Source organism: Pseudophryne corroboree, chromosome 7 (assembly GCF_028390025.1).
Source record: "Pseudophryne corroboree isolate aPseCor3 chromosome 7, aPseCor3.hap2, whole genome shotgun sequence".
In the NCBI taxonomy this organism is placed as follows: domain Eukaryota; kingdom Metazoa; phylum Chordata; class Amphibia; order Anura; family Myobatrachidae; genus Pseudophryne; species Pseudophryne corroboree.
This window is the reverse complement of record NC_086450.1, coordinates 436,371,051-436,396,577: the sequence shown is the minus strand read 5'-3', so window position 1 is coordinate 436,396,577 and position 25,527 is coordinate 436,371,051. Positions and strand designations below refer to the sequence as shown.

Sequence of the window (25,527 nt, the reverse complement as noted above, 5' to 3'; positions counted from 1 at the left end):
CGCACGCACGGGAGAGAATGTGCACGTGCAGCAGGCACGCGCATGAGGTGCATATATGGCAACGTGCAGCGTGATATTTTTCTGACTTTGACAGTCCACCCTTTGGCAGTCACCAATAACTGCCACTTCCTGAAAACAGTTCAAAAAGAGAAAAATATATGTCATGTAAAAATACATTTCTATGATTGGGTAAGGGAGAAGAGAAGAAGGTGGGAAAAAAGGTATGACCTAGTGAGATAGTAGAAGCATGTATGTATGAGTCCATGTTTGAGGGGTCATGTATCATCGTGCCGTACGTGTTTTAAATCAAGCTTCGAGGTATTGCGAAGTATACATTTGAATTCCTTCTTATCCCGTGGTACGGGTCTGTGGATGGGCTGTCAAACTTTACCGAGCTCTTTTCGGTTTTTGGTTGCAACAAAATGGGGGAGCACATTTTAGTTGATGATACATGAATGGGGGGGATATGTGGGTGCTGATATCTGTGCCTATATTCCCTATCGACTATGTGTGTCATTACCTGTGGGTTGTAGAGGTGAAGATATGAAGCAATTATGGTAAATGCAGTCGTAAACTATGTGAGTTTAATGTACATTTGTTGATTGAAGTCTTGTCTGGTGTCTTGTCTTGATGTACATGTTGACTGTAGTCTCTTTGGGCTTTTGCCAAAATGCGAGCAAAAAGCTTTCTCAATGTCCATAGACTTACAAAAGTGTTGGGCTATCGTAAAATTTTAAAATCGCTAGGGATATTGGGGGTCTATGGCATTGTCCATCAATGGTCTGTGTAAAAGGTTGTCAAATTCTTCTTCCAAGCGGATGTCTTTGTACCTTGGAGGAAAACAAAGGAGAAACGGGTGAAAGAAACGGACCGTGGAATCAAATTTTCATCACAACATTGTCTCAATGGTTGGGTCGTAAATCAAATCAGTCGTTGTTATTACAGTATCTTTACTTCTTAAACTCATCACTCGGGCGCTACGTTTATACTTTGTTATACCCGAACGCATCTAAATATCAGACCGACCAATATGATGACACCCAGAATACACAAAAGAAATTTACCTACATCCATGATAATACCTTGGGCCCATTCTCCTAAACCAGAGAACCAATTTCGTGGGTTCAACCATGACACCCAACTGGTCAGCTCATTACCCACAGCGGCAAGGGTGAGATTGTGTTTCCTTCGGAACTCCCATTTTAATTGCAAAATGTCATCCATCTTTTGGTCTATGACCTCGGCTGGGTCCTCAGTGCTGTTTGTAATATACGTGCAGCACTTTATTCCATACTGAGTCGCTAGGGTAACACAATACCCGCCTGTCACAGCTGTGAGGTAATTGAGAATCATCCTATGCTGAACCAGTTCCGTTTTGTAGGCTTGTAACTCTTTCCCAGTGTACCTGAATGTGTCGTCATACATTTCGGTGATATTGTCTAATAAATTTGCAAGCGCAGATATATATTTATAATTTATCACTCCTCTAGCGGTGCGAGTGATATCTAACGCGAGTAGGAATTGAATCCCGGTGGATTCATGGATCAGGTCAGAAGCCGGATGCTCTGTTCTTTCTATCAGGTGCCGTTTAACGATGTGCTCGTAATGAGTGTGAGTATAAGGAGCTTGGGCACTGCGGTGAATATCTTTCATTTTAGTGTGGGATACAGTCATTACCTCAGGCAGTACTTTTCCAATATAACATAACCCTTCTGAGTTTGGGGCAAGCCACTTATACGCCTTCCTCCCGCATATGAAATATGCATCATCGGGGAGAACATATGGGACGGAGTGTGAAATAACCATATTACAAATAATAATTCTTCCATCTGTTTAGTACACGTGTCAGTTTGTACGATCTGTGCACAGTATCCTGGTGATACTTCTCCAACTCGCATGATCCTACTTCCTAAGGTGTACCTATACCGAAAGAATTTCCTATGGTCGGCTATCTGGCGTATAAGTTCTGTGTCTATGGGCAATCTGTCGGCTCTATGTGAGAATGTCATGGTTTGATTACTCCATGACACTTCCCAATTTCCCGGCTTTCGGGGATTGGAAATGTTAAAGCACACTAAGGACCTATCCACATATTGGTGGAGCTTCAAACTAGGAGGACTAGAGATATTAAACCTCTTGTCCACCGGCCTCCCACCATTTAGCTCAAGTACCTCTCCTACCGTTAAAGGGAATGGTACTAATCCTGATTTGCTATGGCCTTGAGGTACTTGAGAGCATACCCAACAGTCTGTCTGATTTAACACTTTACCCACTAAGGAGTGATAGTCACTCAATGGATGCCGGTCCATGTGGACATTAAAACTGGACTGACATTTCTTTATGCACCCATCCTCAACTATATTGTCACAATGCCTACAGATGCAGTTCTCTTCAGCTAACAATCCTTCACAATTCCTTCTATTGTCAATGCTACCAGATCGTTTTCTGATACTCGCCTTTACTCGGAGATTATGTTGTTCTTGGAAATCTACGCCTGTATCCTGGTCATCAGAACCCATTCCCGATCCTTTCTCGACCTCCATGGTACTCTCACCGAAACAGACTGCTCTGGTCAACATCATGGTCAACAGGAAAATCCGGATCACAGTCTCTTGGGGCAAGTCCATCTTTGAGGAGTAAAAGGAGAAAAATAAGAAGGGGGAAAGGAAATAGGAGGGAGGTGGGAACTGGAGAAAATAACAAATGGGAAAAAGAGATCTGGCTCGACAAGCTAGCGCTCAGGTGTCGTCTCAATCCTCCCTGAACAGACACTCTAGTGATACAACCTCTACCGTCTGTTCTTTATCACGGGACCTCTCTGGGTCAGTGACCTTTTTACAATGAGACGAATGGACCCAAGTCTCTCTCTCGGCAACCTTCAAAGCAGTTGTGCTGGTCAATAAGACTTGATATGGTCCTTCCCATCTGTCAATAAGGCAACCTGAGCGTAGAAAATTCCGTATCATTACATAATCCCCAGGTTCAATGTCATGACAATTACTGTCTGGCAAATCAGGAATCACCAACTTTAGATTATCATTCTGATTCCTCAATTGCTTACTCATCTTAACCAAGTACTTTACGGTTACTTCATTGTTACATTTCAAATCATCCTGGGGTTTAATCATAACATGGGGTTGTCGACCAAACAGAATTTCAATAGGAGACAGATTAAGAGGGGATTTGGGAGTGGTTCTGATGCTGTATAATACGATAGGCAAAGCTTCAGGCCATAACAGTCCTGTTTCAGTCATTACCTTGCTCAATTTATTTTTAATAGTGCTGTTTACTCTTTCCACCTTCGCGCTCGCCTGGGGGCGGTACGGAGTGTGCAGCTTACTATTAATTCCCATCAAGTTACACATTGTTTGAAAGACTTCACCTGTAAAGTGGGTACCCCTATCACTTTCAATTATTCTAGGGATACCGTACCTACACACAAATTCCTGCACAATTTTCTTTGCAGTGAATACAGTGGTATTTGTGGCCGCAGGAAATGCTTCAACCCAATTTGAAAATACATCAATACAGACCAAAACATACTTTAAATTTCTACAAGGTGGCAATTGTATGAAATCAATTTGTATCACCTGGAAAGGGCCATCTGTTGGAGGGATATGAGATGGCTCTGTCGGTATTGCCTTTCCGATATTCTTCCTCAAGCAGGTAAGACATGTCATTGCTCTCTTACCCGCATGGGAGGAAAATCCTGGGGCGCACCAATAAGCTCTTACTAGCTTACACATCCCTTCTTTGCCCAGATGAGTCAGCCCGTGTGCTGCTTCCGCTAGACTTGGAAGGTATGCTCTTGGTGCCACTGGTTTACCATGTCCATCTGTCCAGAGTCCTGAGGACTCCTGGCCATATCCTTTTGATCTCCAAACTGCCTTTTCCTGAGGAGAACACAAATTTTGCATTTCGCACAATTTCTGTGTGTTGACAGTATTAAATACCATCAGTTGTGTGATGTCTGTCTGTCTGTCTGTGGGTACCAGCTGCTAACTTAGCAGCTTCGTCTGCTCGGCTGTTACCAAGTGATACCGGGTCTTGGCTATATGTGTGTGCTTTACACTTGCTAACAGCCACTCTGTCGGGTTCCTGTATCGCTGTTAGAAGTCTTTTGATGTGGGCTGCATGCGCTACGGGTGTGCCAGCTGCCGTCATGAAATTTCTGAGGCGCCATAGGGCTCCGAAATCATGGACTACTCCGAATGCGTACCTAGAATCTGTGTAGATATTGGCTGACTTGCCCTTAGCCAATTCACATGCTCTGGTTAGGGCAACCAGTTCAGCAACCTGGGCTGAGTGAGGTGGGCCTAGCGGTTCTGCTTCTATGGTGCCTTGGTCATCTACGACTGCGTATCCAGTACACAAGTCTCCCGAGTCCGTCTGTCTGTGACAACTACCGTCAGTGTAGAAAGTAAAATCTACATCTTCCAGTGGGTTGTCACTGATGTCAGGCCTTGCCGTGAAATTTTGGGTCAAATATTCCATACAATCATGTGTGTCATCCTCTGTATTAAATCCTCCTTCACCATTCTTCTCATCCTCCACCCTTTGTTCCTGTCCAGGCACACCTGGGAGATACGTTGCAGGATTTAATGCGCTGCATCTCCTTATGGTAATGTTTACGGGGGCCATCAGTGCCAATTCCCATCTTGTAAACCGCGCTGATGAGAAGTGTCTGGTTTGGGCAGAATTTAGTAAGGCTGACACTGCATGTGGTGTATGGATTGTGAGGTTGTGTCCTAGCACTACATCTTCGCTTTTTGTAACTAGCAATGCTATCGCTGCAACGCTTCGCAAGCATGTGGGGAGGGATCGCGCTACCGTATCTAGCTGAGCGCTGTAGTAAGCTACCGGCCTGCTGGCATCACCATGCTTCTGGGTTAGGACACCTGCTGCGCAACCAGCACTCTCTGTTCCGTACAGCTCAAAGGGTTTCCCATAGTCAGGCATACCTAATGCCGGTGCCTGTGTTAGGCACTGTTTTAGTCTTTCAAATGCCATCTCGGATTCGTCCGTGTGCGAGATCCGATCAGGTTTACTTGATGAGACCATCTCCTGCAAAGGTAGGGCTAGTATGGAAAAACCTGGGATCCAGTTACGGCAATATCCACACATTCCTAAAAACGTTCTGATCTGTTGCTGGGTATGTGGCAGGGTCATGTCACAAATTGCTTGAATTCTATCAGCGGTAAGGTGTCTCAGTCCTTGTGTTAGACAGTGTCCCAAATACCTCACAAGAGTCTGGCATAATTGTAACTTGTCTTTGGAAACCTTGTGTCCTGTGTCTGAAAGATGAGACAGGAGCTGTTTCGTATCTCTCAGGGACGCTTCCAATGAATCTGAACACAGTAGTAAATCGTCCACGTACTGTATCAATACTGATCCACTCACTGGTTGGAAAGACTGTAAACAATCATGCAGGGCTTGTGAGAAAATACTTGGACTGTCTATGAAACCTTGGGGTAAGCGAGTCTATGTATATTGAACTCCCCTGTATGTGAATGCAAATAAGTATTGGCTGTCAGGGTGCAGGGGTACCGAGAAGAAAGCGGAGCAGAGGTCAATCACAGTGAAAAATTTGGCAGTGGGAGGGATTTGCATAAGAATGACAGCTGGATTTGGCACTACGGGGAATTGACTCTCAACTATTTTGTTGATCCCTCTTAGATCCTGCACTAATCGGTAGCCCCTCCCCCCACTTTTTTTAACAGGGAAGATGGGACTATTTGCAGTGCTGGACGTCCTTACCAGAATGCCCTGTTGTAGCAAGCGCTCTATTACAGGGTAAACTCCTAACTCCACCTCTGGCTTCAGAGGATATTGTGGGATTTTTGGAGCTATCCTACCATCTTTTACTTGCACAACTACTGGGGCTACATTTGCCATCAATCCAGTGTCTTGTCCATCTTTGGTCCAAAGTGACTCCGGTATCTGGGAAATAATTTCTTCTACCTTGGACGGACACCTATTTACAATAACAGTGTGTGACATTAATCTTGTTGGGGAGTCTAGCATATCTTGCGCTTCCTGAGCGTGGTTTTCGGGTATGTCCAAGAACACACCTTCAGGAGTACAGTATATGACGCATCCCATTTTGCACAGTAAATCTCTCCCTAAGAGATTAGTCGGAGCCGATGCAGCCAGCAGGAAAGAATGCTTGGTATGCAAAGGCCCTATCGTAATCTCTGCGGGTTTACTTAAAGGGTAGTGCTGTACTACTCCTGTTACTCCCATGGCTGGAATTGTTTTACCAGTGGTTCTCATGCCCACGGTCGAATTTATCACTGACTTGGCCGCCCCCGTATCTACAAGGAAATTTAGAGATTTACCAGCTACATCAATTGTAACCTCGGGTTCACTTCCAAGGTTCGCAATTAGTTTAACTGGCTGTAGATTACAGGGGTGGCCTCGCCCCTATGGTGCGTGGTGGCCTCCCTGTATTGCGCTGGCAGCTATTACCTGTGAAGGGGGTAAATGGGATCTATCAGTGACTTGCCAGTCTCTTTTTGGGGGATACCTTTTTGTTTCCCCTGCGTGTGGCTCATAACTCCGTCTCTGCGGTCCTTGCTCCCAATTTCGTGTGTCATGTCGTTGTCTAGGGGGTTGGTATGATCTTTGTGCATTCTTTGATTTACAGTCTCGTGCAAAATGTCCCTCTTTATGACAATAATAACAAGTTACCACATTTGACTTACCCACAGGGGTCGGAGATTTATACAGAGATGGCCTTGTATACTTGGGCCTGTATACTTACGGCCATTAACTTATCACTTTGTGACTCCCTGTGCCTGGTGATATTCCGTTCATGATCAACAGCAGCCTCTCTCAAAGTAGCCACCGACAGACCTCGCCAACATGGTTGGGTGGTCTGTACCCTTGTCTTTAATAAATCTTTTAAACCTTCCATTAACACAGATACTGCTACTGCTCTATGATTTACATTTGTCGAAATATCTTCTATGCCTGTGTACTTAGCCATTTCCTGTAGTGCCCGATGAAAATAATCAGCAGCTGTTTCTCCCTCTTTTTGTTTGATGGTAAAAATTTTATTCCATTTGGCAACAGCTGGAATACTCTTTTAACTGTAAATTTATTCTCTTTACATTATCTTGATTGTACACATCCGTAAGGGGTACATCTTCATCTAATTTACAGTCATCTAAAAATCTTGCAGAGTCGATATTGGAGGGTAAACATGCCCTCAGCAATATCTGCCAGTCTTTGTTATTGGGCTCCACAGTATTTCCTAGATCTCTAATGTATTTCTGACTAGCAGCTAGATCTTTCCTAGGATCAGGGAATTCAGACACCATTGTTCTTAATTCCATTCGGGTAAAGGGGCAGTGCATGGCGATGTTTCTGACAGGAGTGATTCCTGAAGTGTCAGTTTTCCCATTTGGCACTGCTATTACCCTAACGGGATTAAGTCCAATAACATCCTTCTGAGTAGATTCTACAATATGTGGTGAAATGGTTTCAGCATAGTGTATGGTGCCGTACTTACCGGATGATACGACCTCACCTGTCCCTCCGTTAGGGGGCTTTGACGCTAATCTTACGGGTTGGGCCGTGCCCACGGTTGTTTCTGCTATGGTGGCTGCTAGAGAGAGTGCCGATATTGTTGTTGGCTCATCCTCTTGATCACACTCCTGGGGAAAGTTTAAAACAGGGTACAGCTTGCACGGGTTAGTATTTGCATCGATAATCTTAGTCACATTATTCTTAACATTTATACAGTTACTAAGTGCATGTTTATCATTCACCAGTGTGCCATTCTCTGTGACCACCTGCTCTCCTGTTATGTATGGTGGCGGTGGCGCTGTGGCTATCAGTTTCTTGATAGGTTTAGATCCAGCCGCCTGAGCCAATCCTCTCTGTATTTCACCCTCCTGTTGCCATAACTGTAAATAGTCATAATGTTTGATTCGTCTCTTTGCAGATTTAATGAGACATATCCTTCTCCTTAGATTTTGCAACACATCTGGGCTAAAACTGCCTACCCGTGGGAACTTTTCCCCATCGTGCACAGTCATTCTTTCCCATTCATCACACAAAACCTCTGTGTGTGATCCGTATTTCTCACACATTACATACCTTGCCGACCCGATTGGTCGGTTTATTAAGTCAACCCGAACCGAGGTTGATCGCCCCCTACCTGAACAACTGGCCCCCATCCTTGCAGGTGTTGCTTTCACTACCTCTGACCTTCAAATTAGGGTCTTCAGCAAACCCTTACAAAACCAAGATGTCCGGGGTAGGCCGGCGGCGAAGTTTACCGAGTACTCCACTCACTCGCCCACGTCGACCAATACGCCCACACACTGCCTTAGCGCTGGCGTACTCAACCTAGGGCCCCTGCGACCTGAACCTCTATTTACTGGAACATGTGGGTGTGATCTGAAGAGCAATTAACCCTTTCCAGTAACTATTGGTTGTTGGATAGTTCCCAAGTGACTAGCGAACTTCCCTTAAAATAAAAAAAATATTACACAAATCACGTTAGAATGTACAAATAGCGTTTATGACCCCTCTAGCGTACGCAAATGGTACTGGGTCAAGTTACTAACTAATGCACACAATTACGTGCGGTACAATCGTTCTGCACATAAGCAACTAATCTTATGTGCGGAGCGACCAGTGGAATCGAAAATTGTGGCTGCGAATTCCTTCAACCTGAGCTTACTGGCCTATATGGGTTCCGCACCAACCCTTACTGGTGTTGTGCTACTCTTTATCTATAGCGGACTTCTTAGTCTGCTGTACCTGGACCTCCTGGTCTGTCTGGACCTCCTGGTCTGTGCTACAGTAGACCTCCTGGTCTGCTATACTCTAATGCTCTTTTTTAATGTTTAACAAGGGATGCCTCCCAAGCCACCATGCAGTCACTTACACGTATGTACCTTCACGAGAACTCGATTTCCTTTGGTTCAACCCCAAAAATTAGAAACTTATATATATATGTATACACACTCTTTCACCTCATATACACTTTACTTTCGTTTCTGCGCAGAAATCCCTTTCATTCAGTAACACAGTCTAGTCCAGATGGGTTGCAAATTAGAGAAGGATCCATTAGCTTAAAATTTTGGACACTGAAATTGAGTTGCGCTATTTATCGCGTTGCCTCCTTTTCGCCTATTTAAAATAATACTATCGTGTGATTTGTATTATGTGGGCGTACCCAGACGCTCCGTTGCGTAATATACGCTCCGTGCGTCGACCCTTGCGTCGCGTACACTCGTTCTGCCCCTTTGTTAGAGACACGTGTACGCAGGCCAGACACGTCCACAGTAACACAGCTAACACGTTTATCAATGTAAGTGATATTTAGCTATAATCATTTACCGAACACCACACAGATTCCACTGTATCAACCTTTAACTAGGCCAGGCTGTGTGCGTGTTTTTTTATAATTACTCCTTTAAGTAGTAATTTTAACTTTTAACTACCAATAGCAACAAATCTTTCTCAGCACGTTATCAATTGTGAAATGGCAAACAGGAAGGTGATATGTGAAAATACACAAATGAAAAAGAGATACAGTTGTGTGTGTGCGTGCGTACGCAAAACAGAAATAAACAGTTTTTAAAAAAACAATAGCGTATTGTTCTTACCTCCGGTTCCGGATCCCACCAGCACTCCTTCAATCTAGCGAAGCAGACGCTTATCTAGTCAGCACTACTGTATCCCGATACGAAGGGATACTGCCTTCCCGCCCTTGCTGACGGATAACGTTTGTTTTCGCTAGTGCGGATATGTGGAGGACAGACGAGCAGCCAATTGATAATGCTGATTATGATTACCTTATAACTTTACAATAATGGGTAAGAGACACAGTACGCAATTGGCGTATGGGGTACCGTAAGGGTACGTATTTAGCGTAGCATACGCTAGGCCGTGATCGAGACGCACATGCGGCACGCTCGCTCACAGCTTAATGCGTGGTGTCGAGCACGCTATAGGCGAGCGACAACCGTAATGCTACGCTATCAGCGTAGCGGACGCTCGAGACCACGAGGAGATCACGAGCGGCGCAGACGCTCACAAGATGACAATCAGTAAACCTTGAATGTAACACACAGAAAGGATATTCTTATACTGTAACCTTGTACTTAAACACTGTAGCGATATAACGCTGCTTAACCTTGTTAACACTAAAGCTGTTTGAGCGATCGAGACGCTCCTATTACTCTCTGCAATGTAATGAACACACGATACCGTGCTAAGGATCCAACACCTTTACTAACAAGCTTTTAGTTATATTGAAAAGGGGTAAAACAGTTTACAAGTCATACACTACATACTAACATATAATTCTAACAGAATATCTAGACAGAAATATACAATAACGTTTACAGTCTTAAACTAAACAGAGAGAGAGAGAGAGAGAGAGAGAATGTGGCCAATACAAACAAAGAGCGAGATAATCACAGAGAATTACTTACACACACACTGGGAACAATCGCAGCGCAGCCTGGTACCAGCCCCGAGTTTGTCAATATGAAAACCGTTTGTGGAGAGAGTGGGGGAGCTGTTCAGGCTGGCTGACCTTATATACACTGAGTACAGTATACTACAAAGGGACCTACAATCTCATTGTTCATTGGACACAGGAATGTCTCCTCGCATCATATCAAAAGGTCATAGGTTAGTTTGAACAGGTGGGCTGTGACTATTACAAACAGCTCAGGTGGGTGGGAATCTCCGGATTCCCGCCGCATGGATAATGAACTGCAAATATAGAATATGTCCAGAAACTACTAATGGTCATAACTACACGCAGGAGCGATTAATCTTTACCTAACCAACACCGGATTATTGCTATTAAAATACTCTTCAGTTAGGTACCAGACACAGCTGTTCAACCTTAATCAGACCCTTTGTACCACGTAAAGAGGGATTCCCAAGTCCGTGAACAAGTCACATTAACCAAACTTACAGTTATCATTAAGGGGAACATTATCTATAAAACGAGCTATTTGGTTCTATTATTAAACGATTGAGTCGCCCGCTAGACGCACACAAAGTCTACCGTAAATGCACATACCACGCGCTCGAGCGCATGGCCGAGGCGCCATCACGCGGCTGCGTGTATCCGCACGCACGGGAGAGAATGTGCACGTGCAGCAGGCACGCGCATGAGGTGCATATATGGCAACGTGCAGCGTGATATTTTTCTGACTTTGACAACAGCACAGTAGTAACGTAGTCAGAGTTGAAGGTTTGCTGTACATAAAGCTGCTAGCTCTTTACACTTTCTAGCAAGCTATGGGGTCTATTTACTAAGCATTGGCTGGAGATAAAGTACCAACCAATCAGCTCCTGTCATTTTTCAAACACAGCCTGTGACACTTCATGTCCGTCCAAGGCTTAGTAAATAGACCCCTGTGCTCTTTATGGGGATGATTGAGCATGTGATGGCCTAGAAGTGTCATTGCCTGAACGGCAGAATCTTGCAACCACTAACATAGGCACTTATCACTCGCACCGCATAGGTGTGTGCAGTACAACTGTCGATGTTGCGGTATCACATTTCACTGCGATGTGCGCAGCCAAACATAAAGAACAGATTACATGCCAATAAGTTCTCCCACTATCTGTCTCTACACAACACTAAGTGCTCTCTCGTCTAACCCTAGCTACTGTTAACAAGCTCCAATTGCAAATCTTTTTTCTAGCTTACTTTTCCCACTAATCTGTCGTTCAGATTTTCATTTTATATTAAATTATAAAGTGTTTGAGAGTATGTTGACTCTATAGAAATATTGGAGGTCATTCCGAGTTGATCGCTAGCTACCGTTGTTCGCTGCGTAGAGCTCAGTATGCAGCGCAATGCGCACCCGCGTCGTACGGGTACGAAGTCCTTTGTGGTTTTGCACTGGTTCTAGCGACGATTCCATTCGCACAGCCGATTGCAAGGAGATTGACAGGAAGAGGGCGTTTCCGGGTGTCAACTGACCGTTTTCTGGGAGTGTTTGGAAAAACGCAGGCGTGGCCGGGCGGGTATCTGACGTCATTACCATGTCACTCGTCGCAGCAATCATCGCACAGGATAAGTAACTACAGGGCTGGTCTTGTTTTGCACTCCTGCAAAGCGAAAATACACTCCGCTGTGGGCGGCGACTATGCATTTGCACGGCTGCTAAAAACAGCTAGCGAGCAATCAACTCGGAATGACCCCCATTATCATGTATCGCATTTAAAACATGGCCATGCTATTTTTGTTAAGAACAAATTACCACGACCGTCCTCCGTAGGTTTAGGGATCACTGGTCTGTTTACTCCCGGCCCTGGTAGTTAATTCCTTTTAGATGAGCCATATCCGGAGATCCAAGTCTAGTTCCACAACGTAAAGGAGGTAAGGTGCGTGTTTAAAATCCCTGGTATCAGATAAACGCGTTTCTCTGCCTTTAAAGTATCTCGGTGGCTTCCTCAGTCCTTCCTGACTACAGCATTCGAAATAAAGGGATGTGTAAACATTTTGCAAACAATGGGGGTCATTCAAGTACTGCTGGAGGTTCTATCACTGCTGCTTCCTTGGAAGCAACAGTGATAGCGCTGTATGGTAAAGCAGCAGGAGGCGCCTATTACAAGCAGATGCCTTCCGCTGCAGTAGTGATCCGTGCTGCATCCTTGGACACAGCATTGGATCAAAGCACCCACCAACAGGTGTTGACGAGGCCAGGAAATCTTCGTCCTATGACGGAGATCCCTGGCCTCTTCTAACCCCCTAAACGGCAGCGGCACACCTCCGTTTTTCCAAACAGAGTCCGGAGCCGCCACCAAAACGGCATTAGATTGTCAATGACAGTCTGATGCCAGCCTCCGTTCTAAGCTGCAGGACCCGTTCACACGCATGCAGAACGGGTCACATTCGCAAAGTACCGAAAAACTGAATGATCCCCAATGCAAGTCTACAAAACATTTAATCATTATAATACAGAACACTCAATTATAATCATAATTTTATCCAGTCCAGCGCAAAAATTGGAAAAATGGCACAGATTAAGAACTACACTAAAAACAAAAGCTACAAGCATAAACATGATTGTAAATCTATATCTTGGTCCCCTCCCACAAGAAAAACACCCTGTAACTTTTTCACATGGGCTGCGTGGGGAATTTAAGTGATATTGGGCCTAATTCTGAGTTGATCGCAGCAGCAAATTTGTTAGCAGTTGGGCAAAACCATGGTGGTCATTCCGAGTTGTTCGCTCGTAGCCGTTTTTTGCAACGGAGCGATTAGGTGGAAAATGCGCATGCGTATGGTACGCAGCGTGCATGCATCCAGTAATTTAACACAAAACTTTGGAGATTTGCACATGCTCGAGCGACGTTTTTTCATCGCTCGAGTGATCGTTAAGTGATTGACAGGAAGTGGGTGTTTCTGGGCGGAAACTGGGCGTTTTCAGAGAGTGTGCTAAAAAATGCAGGCGTGCCAGGTAAAAACGCAGGAGTGGCTGGAGAAACGGGGGAGTGGCTGGCCGAACGCAGGGCGTGTATGTGACGTCAAACCAGGAACTAAACGGACTGAGGTGAGCGCAATCTAGGAGTAGGTCTGGAGCTACTCAGAAACTGCAAGGAATTATTTAGTAGCAGTTCTGCTACTCTTTCGTTCGCTATTCTGCTAAGCTAAGATACACTCCCAGAGGGCGACGGCCTAGCGTTTGCAATGCTGCTAAAAGCAGCTAGCGAGCGAACAACTCGGAATGAAGACCCATGTGCACTGCAGGGGGGGGGGCAGATATAACATCTGCAGAGAGAGTTAGATTTGGGTGGATTATTTTGTTTCTGTGCAGGGTAAATACTGGCCGCTTTATTTTTACACTGAAATTTAGATTTCAGTTTGAACACAACACACCCAAATCTAACTCTCTCTGCACATATTATATTATATCTGCCACCCCTGCACTGCACATTGTTTTGCCCAACTGATAACAAACTTGCTTATGCGATCAACTCAGAATTACATCCATTGTCCAGACAGGGTAACCTGTGTCATATTAGCGTGAGTTTCCGAATAAATTGTGCGGATATTTGTAATTTTCCCTTCGAAGATTAATTATGATCAGTACTATCTGCGGATACAAAAGTCTTTATTTTAAGCATCCGTCTGCTTCTCCTTCACGTGCATTACAATGTGTACATCCATGAAACGCACCCACCAATCATTCTGCACCACTTTTTGCGGATTGCCAGGTACTCTGGGAAATTGATTTATAGAAAGTCAATGTCCAACCTAGCAGACGGAGATTGGGTCTTATACCCGGATTTCTAATGGGACACATCAGATGTGCGCTGTCCAGAAGAATCAGTAGGAAAGTGACAAAACGCGTTGGATGCTATGGGAAACTCCATCTTTTTACACCAGTTCTCACAACTGTTTCCATTACAATCATTGTTGGCTGTTTTCATTACAATAAATGTAGACCGTCGTTTTCAAATGGAATAAAACAAATCTGTTGTGAAATCTTTAAAGTTTAATTACAAAACATCTCATTTACATATAGAAAAACAATTTCCATAGTAAAACAGCATAAAATTATATATAAAATAGAAAAAGAATTAATTTTCATACATATGATTGCCAGCATTAAGATAAAAATTATATACCAGTATGGAAAACACAAGTTATTGCCTTGTCCCAGCTGTCCAATTTAAGCAAACCAAAGATCTAAACAAAATATACAAATAAAGCATATTGTACTAATAAACTGAAATATCTTCAATGAACTGGATCAATAATCAGAAGAATGCAATTGGCAAACTCAATGCAGCACGGCAATCCCCAGTGATGTCATTGGTCCCTATTGAACTGAAACAATGGGGGGAATTCAAATGTTTGAAAAGTCGGTTGGATGTCTATTAGATAGGAATAAACAGACACCCAACTGACTTTTCTAACAATTGAATCTCCCCCATTGTATCTACTGCTAAATACTGGTTCAGCTCGCAAAATGGCCGCCAACACTGTGGGTAGGAAACAGGTGCTTTCTAAGACTTATGACCAAGGCCTTCCTTGTCCTTTTCAACTAGTTTGGACTTGCATGTTGTTAACGGCAAAGCATTCTGGGAGTTGTAGTGTTCAACATCTCTCATTACTATTCTGGTTTGAAAGATATAAGAAAACAAAAGTATTATGCAGCTCTCTCTTCCCCAAGCACTGCAGTAATTAATTAGTGGGTTATTAATTCATTACTTGAGGCTATGCAGTGACTGGTTAACACAAAGCAGCATTAGGCTGCAAAGGCCAATTAAACCTGAGGTCTTGGCACCACAATACGGACACACAGGGACAGCCGCACTGGCAAAGTAACTGCGGAGCTCAGCCAAATCTGCTGCAAAGCCATCCATCATGTTCAACTTATAAAGAGCATAATCACCCGATATTCAAAGCTCTGTGTGGCCGTCATTTAGAGATTTAGCAAAGGGCGCACATTTACCTCAGGACAGTGCTCCATGCCAAGGGCTGTTGGATTCAGGGAAATTATTTTCTGCATACAGAAGATCCTGGGCAGGAATATTTTAAAACAGCAATTTATAATACAGCATTGGTAACCCATGTCCCCACAAATCTAAGTCCCCTTCCCCTCAGCTCAACATGGATTTACCATAGTGCAAGATTCCTAATTGTATAGGAGGGAGAACCTGCGGTCATACACACGCAACGTGACATAACCACACACATTCACATACGGGGACAGTGTGAGCCGCTGATGGCGAAGAAATCTTCTCATTAAATATACCTACTCAGGACTTTGCAAAAGTGAAAACATACAGCCCCACACTGGGAGTCTGATTTGATTCTCAAGTTTGAAACGCGCAATTTATATGCCTAACAGCAAGATTTCCTCTTCTCATCTGACTCTTAAGACTTTTTCTTCTTCAAATCGATGCTTTGCGCACGGCACAGAATATTAAATAGACTCCCACACAGCACAGGGCGACGGGGTCAGAAGCCGCAGGCCTGACCACGCTCAGCCCCGCATATTCTTTATGGATTGAATGTGATTTCTGAATTTGGAAGGTCGCTGGAGCTGCTGGTGTAGCCAAGTTTCTTCAGATCCTTTGTGGCCACGTTGAAGGAAAGGGTCAGGAATCCTTGTGACCGGACTCTGGTGACTGCGACAAGAGAGAAGACAGCCGTTTAAGAACATTCATTACAGGCAGCGGTATCAAGAGTGTCAAAGAGGCGACCGTGGTTTGGGATTTCACCGCTGTTACCCCTCTGACATCTAATATAGCCGCAGGTGAACACATTTGTAACAATTATACTTCTGACAATGTTTAGTCAATATGTGGGTCTCTAGCTGTGGTCCCGGCATGTTTTGCTGGTCCTTGTAGTTCCACAACTGGGAAGCCTCCGAGTTGCCTTCCCCTGGAAGTAGGCCTGGACAAATCTTTGTAGACGTGCATATATATTTTGGGGTAATTTCTGTAGCTATAAAGAGATTTACATCATCCCTGATTTTCTAAATATTGAAGATATTGGAGGAAAATAAGAATTTACTTACCGATAATTCTATTTCTCGTAGTCCGTAGTGGATGCTGGGGACTCCATAAGGACCATGGGGAATAGCGGCTCCGCAGGAGTCTGGGCACAAAAGTAAAGCTTTAGGACTATCTGGTGTGCACTGGCTCCTCCCCCTATGACCCTCCTCCAAGCCTCAGTTAGGATACTGTGCCCGGACGAGCGTACACAATAAGGAAGGATTTTGAATCCCGGGTAAGACTCATACCAGCCACACCAATCACACCGTATAACTTGTGATCTAAACCCAGTTAACAGCATGATAACAGAGGAGCCTCTAGAAAAGATGGCTCACAACAACAATAACCCGATTTTTGGTAACAATAACTATGTACCAGTATTGCAGACAATCCGCACTTGGGATGGGCGCCCAGCATCCACTACGGACTACGAGAAATAGAATTATCGGTAAGTAAATCCTTATTTTCTCTGACGTCCTAGTGGATGCTGGGGACTCCGTAAGGACCATGGGGATTATACCAAAGCTCCCAAACGGGCGGGAGAGTGCGGATGACTCTGCAGCACCAAATGAGAGAACTCCAGGTCCTCCTCAGCCAGGGTATCAAATTTGTAGAATTTTACAAACGTTTTTGCTCCTGACCAAGTAGCTGCTCGGCAAAGTTGTAAAGCCGAGACCCCTCGGGCAGCCGCCCAAGATGAGCCCACCTCCCTTGTGGAGTGGGCATTTACAGATTTTTGGCTGTGGCAGGCCTGCCACAGAATGTGCAAGCTGAATTGTACTACAAATCCAACGAGCAATAGTCTGCTTAGAAGCAGGAGCACCCAGCTTGTTGGGTGCATACAGGATAAACAGCGAGTCAGATTTTCTGACTCCAGCCGTCCTGGAAACATATATTTTCAGGGCCCTGACAACGTCTAGCAACTTGGAGTCCTCCAAGTCCCTAGTAGCCGCAGGCACCACCATAGGTTGGTTCAGGTGAAACGCTGAAACCACCTTAGGGAGAAACTGAGGACAAGTCCTCAATTCCGCCCTGTCCGAATGGAAAATCAGATAAGGGCTTTTACAGGATAAAGCCGCCAATTCTGACACGCGCCTGGCCCAGGCCAGGGCCAACAGCATGACCACCTTCCATGTGAGATATTTTAACTCCACAGATTTAAGTGGTTCAAACCAATGTGACTTTTGGAACCCAAAAACTACATTGAGATCCCAAGGTGCCACTGGAGGCACAAAAGGAGGCTGTATATACAGTACCCCTTTTACAAACGTCTGAACTTCAGGGACTGAAGCTAGTTCTTTTTAGAAGAAATTTGACAGGGCCGAAATTTGAACCTTAATGGACCCCAATTTCAGGCCCATAGACACTCCTGTTTGCAGGAAATGTAGGAATCGACCCAGTTGAAATTCCTCCGTCGGGCCTTACTAGCCTCGCACCACGCAACATATTTTCGCCAAATGCGGTGATAATGTTTTGCGGTTACATCCTTCCTGGCTTTGATCAGGATAGGGATGACTTCATCCGGAATGCCTTTTTCCTTCAGGATCCGGCGTTCAACCGCCATGCCGTCAAACGCAGCCGCGGTAAGTCTTGGAACAGACAGGGTCCTTGCTGGAGCAGGTCCCTTCTTAGAGGTAGAGGCCACGGATCCTCCGTGAGCATCTCTTGAAGTTCCGGTTACCAAGTCCTTCTTGGCCAATCCGGAGCCACGAATATAGTGCTTTCTCCTCTCCATCTTATAATTCTCAGTACCTTGTGTATGAGAGGCAGAGGATGGAACACATACACTGACCGGTACACCCACGGTGTTACCAGAGCGTCTGCTGAGGAAGTCTGCTTCCCAGTTGTCCATTCCCGGAATGAACACTGCTGACAGTGCTATCACATGATTTTCCGCCCAGCGAAGAATCCTTGCAGCTTCTGCCATTGCCCTCCTGCTTCTTGTGCCACCCTGTCTGTTTACGTGGGTGACTGCCGTGATGTTGTCCGACTGGATCAACACCGGCTGACCTTGAAGCAGAGGTCTTGCTAAGCTTAGAGCATTGTAAATGGCCCTTAGCTTCAGGATATTTATGTGAAGTGATGTCTCCAGGCTTGACCATAAGCCCTGGAAATTCCTTCCCTGTGTGACTGCTCCCCAGCTTCGCAGGCTGGCATCCGTGGTCACCAGGACCCAGTCCTGAATGCCGAATCTGCGGCCCTCTAGAAGATGAGCACTCTGCAACCACCACAGGAGGGACACCCTTGTCCTTGGTGACAGGGTTATCCACTGATGCATCTGAAGATGCGACCCGGACCATTTGTCCAGCAGGTCCCACTGGAAAGTTCTTGCGTGGAATCTGCCGAATGGGATTGCTTCGTAGGAAGCCACCATTTTTCCCAGAACCCTTGTGCATTGATGCACTGAGACTTGGCTCGGTTTTAGGAGGTTCCTGACTAGCTCGGATAACTCCCTGGCTTTCTCCTCCGGGAGAAACACCTTTTTCTGGACTGTGTCCAGGATCATCCCTAGGAACAGAAGACGAGTCGTCGGAACCAGCTGCGATTTTGGAATATTGAGAATCCAACCGTGCTGCCGCAACACTACCTGAGATAGTGCTACACCGACCTCCAACTGTTCTCTGGATCTTACCCTTATCAGGAGATCGTCCAAGTAAGGGATAACTAAAACTCCCTTCCTTCGAAGGAGTATCATCATTACGGCCGTTACCTTGGTAAAGACCCGGGGTGCCGTGGACCATCCAAACGGCAGCGTCTGAAACTGATAGTGACAGTTCTGTACCACAAACCTGAGGTACCCTTGGTGAGAAGGGTAAATTGGGACATGAAGGTAAGCATCCTTGATGTCCCGAGACATCATGTAGTCCCCTTCTTCCAGGTTCGCAATCACTGCTCTGAGTGACTCCATCTTGAATTTGAACCTCCGTATGTAAGTGTTCAAAGATTTTAGATTTAGAATCGGTCTCACCGAGCCGTCCGGCTTCGGTACCACAACAGTGTGGAATAATACCCCGTTCCCTGTTGCAGGAGGGGTACCTTGATTATCACCTGCTGGGAATACAGCTTGTGAATGGCTTCCAAAACTGCCTCCCTGTCAGAGGGAGACGTCGGTAAAGCCGACTTTAGGAAAACGGCGAGGGGGAGACGTCTCGAATTCCAATTTGTACCCCTGAGATATCACCTGAAGGATCCAGGGGTCTACTTGCGAGTGATCCCACTGCGCGCTGAAATTCATTGAGACGGGCCCCCACCGTGCCTGAGTCTGCTTGTAAAGCCCCAGCATCATGCTGAGGGCTTGGCAGAGGCGGGAGAGGGCTTCTGTTCCTGGGAACTGGCTGATTTCTGCAGCCTTTTTCCTCTCCCTCTGTCACGGGGCAGAAATGAGGAACCTTTTGCCCGCTTGCCCTTCTGGGAACGAAAGGACTGCGCCTGATAATACGGCGTCTTCTTATGTTGAGAGGCGACCTGGGGTACAAACGTGGATTTCCCAGCTGTTGCCGTGGCCACCAGGTCTGAAAGACCGACCCCAAATAACTCCTCCCCTTTATACGGCAATACTTCCAAATGCCGTTTGGAATCCGCATCACCTGACCAATGTCGTGTCCATAACCCTCTTCTGGCAGAAATGGACAACGCACTTACACTTGATGCCAGTCGGCAAATATTCCGCTGTGCATCACGCATATATAGAAATGCATCTTTTAAATGCTCTATAGGCAATAATATACTGTCCCTATCTAGGGTATCAATATTTTCAGTCAGGGAATCCGACCACGCCAACCCAGCACTGCACATCCAGGCTGAGGCGATTGCTGGTCGCAGTATAACACCAGTATGTGTGTAAATACATTTTAGGATACCCTCCTGCTTTCTATCAGCAGGATCCTTAAGGGCGGCCATCTCAGGAGAGGGTAGAGCCCTTGTTCTTACAAGCGTGTGAGCGCTTTACCCACCCTAGGGGGTGTTTCCCAACGCACCCTAACCTCTGGCGGGAAAGGATATAATGCCAATAACATTTTAGAAATTATCAGTTGTTATCTGGGGAAACCCACGCATCATCACACACCTCATTTAATTTCTCAGATTCAGGAAAACTACAGGTAGTTTTTCCTCACCGAACACAATACCCCTTTTTGGCGGTACTCGTATTATCAGAAATGTGTAAAACATTTTTCATTGCCTCAATCATGTAACGTGTGGCCCTACTGGAAGTCACATTTGTCTCTTCACCGTCGATACTGGAGTCAGTATCCGTGTCGGCGTCTGTATCTGCCATCTGAGGTAACGGGCGCTTTAGAGCCCCTGACGGCCTATGAGACGTCTGGACAGGCACAAGCTGAGTAGCCGGCTGTCTCATGTCAACCACTGTCTTTTATACAGAGCTGACACTGTAACGTAATTCCTTCCAACAGTTCATCCACTCAGGTGTCGACCCCCTAGGGGGTGACATCACTATTACAGGCAATTTGCTCCGTCTCCACATCATTTTCCTCCTCATACATGTCGACACAAACGTACCGACACACAGCACACACACAGGGAATGCTCTGATAGAGGACAGGACCCCACTAGCCCTTTGGGGAGACAGAGGGAGAGTTTGCCAGCACACACCAGAGCGCTATATATATATACAGGGATAACCTTATATAAGTGTTTTTCCCCTTATAGCTGCTGTATTTTTAATACTGCGCCCTAATTAGTGCCCCCCTCTCTTTTTTAACCCTTTCTGTAGTGTAGTGACTGCAGGGGAGAGCCAGGGAGCTTCCCTCCAACGGAGCTGTGAGGGAAAATGGCGCCAGTGTGCTGAGGAGATAGGCTCCGCCCCCTTCTCGGCGGCCTTATCTCCCGTTTTTCTGTGTATTCTGGCAGGGGTTAAATGCATCCATATAGCCCAGGAGCTATATGTGATGTATTTTTTGCCATCTAAGGTGTTTTTATTGCGTCTCAGGGCGCCCCCCCCCCAGCGCCCTGCACCCTCAGTGACCGGAGTGTGAAGTGTGCTGAGAGCAATGGCGCACAGCTGCGGTGCTGTGCGCTACCTTATTGAAGACAGGACGTCATCTGCCGCCGATTTTCCAGACCTCTTCTGTCTTCTGGCTCTGTAAGGGGGCCGGCGGCGCGGCTCTGGGACCCATCCATGGCTGGGCCTGTGATCGGTCCCTCTGGAGCTAATGTCCAGTAGCCTAAGAAGCCCAATCCACTCTGCACGCAGGTGAGTTCGCTTCTTCTCCCCTTAGTCCCTCGATGCAGTGAGCCTGTTGCCAGCAGGTCTCACTGAAAATAAAAAACCTAAAAACTAAACTTTTCACTAAGCAGCTCAGGAGAGCCACCTAGTGTGCACCCTTCTCGTTCGGGCACAAAAATCTAACTGAGGCTTGGAGGAGGGTCATAGGGGGAGGAGCCAGTGCACACCAGGTAGTCCTAAAGCTTTACTTTTGTGCCCAGACTCCTGCGGAGCCGCTATTCCCCATGGTCCTTACGGAGTCCCCAGCATCCACTAGGACGTCAGAGAAAAGACGGATACACACACCATCGGATAAGGGGACAGCTAAAAGCATCAGAACAACTCCTAAGCCCCGGCAACGGGCGTGCAGCAGCGTGACCAGGAATCGAGAATGAGGAGGACGGATGGGAAGCGGAAGGGAGACATCGGGTGAGTATCTGTAGTGGAGAGGTGTGCCTGATAACGGGTTCCCAAGAGCCCGAACTAGCACATCCCCTTCCCAGACAACGACCAGCTCGGTAACGCAGCAGGAACCCAGGAAGGCCCGCAAAAGGACAAACCAAGATAGCAGGCACGAGACCTGGTGCAGCGTCAGTCCGGAGCTCCTGCAGTATCCCGACGCTGGCCCGCACCTGTACCTCCCACACACACAGCCGCAACGGTAAGTGGACGGACTTTGATTTAATTTTGTGCTTTTTTGCCTTTTTACTTTTTTGGTTCAAGCAATCACAGAGCTACGGGACGCCGTTCTCTGTCATCACTGCCACCAATTCAAGGATACACCAACCATCCTCGAAAAGGGAAAAATACTTACCTGTGGTGTCCAGACTACAAATTAAATGTTCAAGTAGAACAGGAGTTTACAGGACATTTCCGTTAATTAACAGCAAGTCAATCATATGTTTCAACACTAATTCTATCAGAATGGTACCATAAACAGCTGAGGAGAGAACTCAATGCTCTCGTTGACTGAACTCTGATATATCGGCCGTTCTATTGAACGGCCGATATATCGTGGGTCCGTCGGCCAGTGTGTACGGGCGATATGTCTGTGAACTCCGTCGTTCACAGACATATCGCGGCGGCCCCGCAGCACAACCGACGGCCAATATATCTACTGATATATTGGCGCATCACTGTGTGTGTACGGGCGACCAGCCGACCGCCCGTACACATGCTGCGGCAGCCAACGGTGATTGACAGCTGAACTGGGCGGACGTCAGTCCCCGATGGATCGGGCAGTGTCTATGCACAGCACACTGCCCGATCCGTCTATAGATATATCTGCAGATCAATTGATCTGCAGATATATCTATCAGTGTGTACCCACCTTTACACAAATGCATGTTTTGACTTCATTTATTTTTGTACCACAGTTGTTTTAATTTACTGTAGCAATACATTTAGCAAAAAGTTCATTTCATACCATTTTCAGTCTTTACATTCAGAGTACATAGAAATTTCCAAGAAATCATACAGATACCACTACCAAGACACACATCAAAGAGGGGTTGAGCGCAGTTAGGTGTAACACCTGATATACTCTGCAGTAAATATTGAAGATAGTTCAAAGGTTTAGCTGTAGCTTCTCTATACAGTAATAAATAAAATATTATAAAGTCACGCTCTAAATATGGACACCGAAAAATGTAAATTAAAGGTGCGCTTTAGTGTTTTGACAATATGCACCTCTTGTAGGAATTGGGGTGGTGCGTCCTGTCTGTAACCTGCCACCAGGAGACAGGCAGTGGTGCAGCTCACAGAGCAGGAAGACTCAACCTGGCAAGACCAAATGAATAGATCAGAAGTTCAGAACAGAGGGCTTGTTTTTCTGCTGGGTCATTCCATGAAATATAGGACACAATACACGGAAATTTTATTTCACACAACCACTAACATTTTAGTATATTTATGCTGCTAAAAGATCCTAGTATATTGTGTGATTATTGAAAATCGATATAGCCATCACGTATTGATTTCCTGCGTGTGTAAACATATATGGAAGTTTGTGAAGTGGACGCAAAAACGCTACTACTTGTCATGTATTTTATACCTGAAATTGTAATAACAGTAATTTCATAGTTGCTGTCACATAAAGTACTTCTAAAGGTAAGCAAATCATCATTAGTAATGGTCAAAAGTTTGTGACTACACGTCGTAATAACTTACATTTTAACGTCAGTCTTGGACTGGGGACAGAAATGTAACGTGAGTCACGTCTGTATGTAACATGAGTCACATGTCCAAACTGATTTTAAGTATAGATTGGTTAACATTCAGTTTTTTGTTTGGGCCAATCATAAGTTTAGGGTCTTATAAGTGTATAGTATAACAATCATACTTTAAATATGAGGAGAGCAGGTTTAAATAAATATATAAGTCCCCTGAGTTCCTATGTCCATTCTGTTGTAACATGAGTCACACCCAGAAACAATCAACTTTAACTACTAAGAGAGTAGACTTCTTTCTGCTTCTAAACATTCATTAGAACTACCTACCCCGTATATTATTATCACATTTTTGAAATGTTGAATTTCGTCGTCATTTTTGTTTGTGGTGCATTTAAACTTTTAGAAATGAACATGAAATGTAACGTGAGTCACATGGAATGACCACTATTGGTCGACATGGTGCAGAGCTCAGCGGGTTACCTTGCCAGAAGCATGGCGAGCTAAGCGAGCCATGCGAGGGGACACAATGCACTAATTGGGGTTCCCGATCACTTTACAAAGAAAACGACACCAAAAACAGTAAAAAAAACCTCATGTTGACCTTTTTCCATGTTGACCTAGTAAACGTCGACGTAGTGACCATGTCGACCAATAGTGGACGACCTAATGACTGTCGACCTAATGACCCATACCCCATGGAATGAGCCTGCTGCATTTAATCAGACACACTGATTACTCCTGCTCGGCATGTAAATAGATGAGGCGAGGTTAGTGATTTAAGAGATGACAGCCCCCTTAACCTCGATCTAAACCTACTTTATGTCATTTATCCTGGTGACTTAGTGGGTGCACCATTGGGCGTGTTATAATGACACAGTAAGTGTATCAGTGATAGAGCCACAGGCTGGTACACTAAGTGTGATAGGGTCTTAGCAAGGGCGTAGCTACCATAGGTGCAGGGAGTGCAGCTGCTATGGGGCCCAGAGCTGAGAGGGGCCACCTTCCCTGTCACAGTTACATGTGTTATATACGAGGGCGTAGCTACCATAAGTGCAGGCAGTGCAGCTGCTATGGGGCCCAGAGCTGAGAGGGCACACCTTCCCTGTCACAGTTACATGTGTTACATACAAGGGCGTAGCTACCATAAGTGCAGGCAGTGCAGCTGCTATGGGGCCCAGAGCTGACAGGGCCCACCTTTCCTGTCACAGTTACATGTGTTATATACATTTTTTCCAACGGGGTGGTCCACAGGGGCCCTTATAAACTCTTGCCTTGTTGCCTACAATATATGTAGGTATGCTCCTGGCCCTGCTCATTGCAATGAGATATAAAATGGACTGAATGGCATTATAATGTTCCATAATATGAACAGGGGGCACTGTAATGTGGCATAATATGAACTGGGGACACTGCATGTAATAATGTGAACTGGGGATACTGTGTTGCATTGTGGCCCTCATTCCGAGTTGTTCGCTCGCTAGCTGCTTTTAGCAGCATTGCACACGCTAGGCCGCCGCCCTCTGGGAGTGTATCTTAGCTTAGCAGAATTGCGAACGAAAGATTAGCAGAATTGCGAATAGAAATTTCCTGTCAATCACACTACGATCACCAGAACGATGAAAAATCCTCGTT

General features: G+C 45.6%; 1 protein-coding gene across 2 annotated transcripts in view; it reads right to left on the bottom strand.

Moving 5' to 3' along the window:
• Positions 1–14,494: 14,494 nt before the first annotated feature.
• B9D1 (B9 domain containing 1) overlaps positions 14,495–25,527 on the bottom strand; it is a 198,911-nt gene continuing 187,878 nt past the window's right edge. Inside the window, exon 6 of one of the 2 annotated variants that reach the window (XM_063934884.1) lies at positions 14,495–16,131. In XM_063934884.1, coding sequence (XP_063790954.1) covers positions 16,004–16,131 — 128 coding nt within the window. In that variant the 3' untranslated portion in view covers positions 14,495–16,003. The remainder of the gene's footprint in view (positions 16,132–25,527) is intronic. The other variant, XM_063934883.1, reaches the window with a different exon arrangement.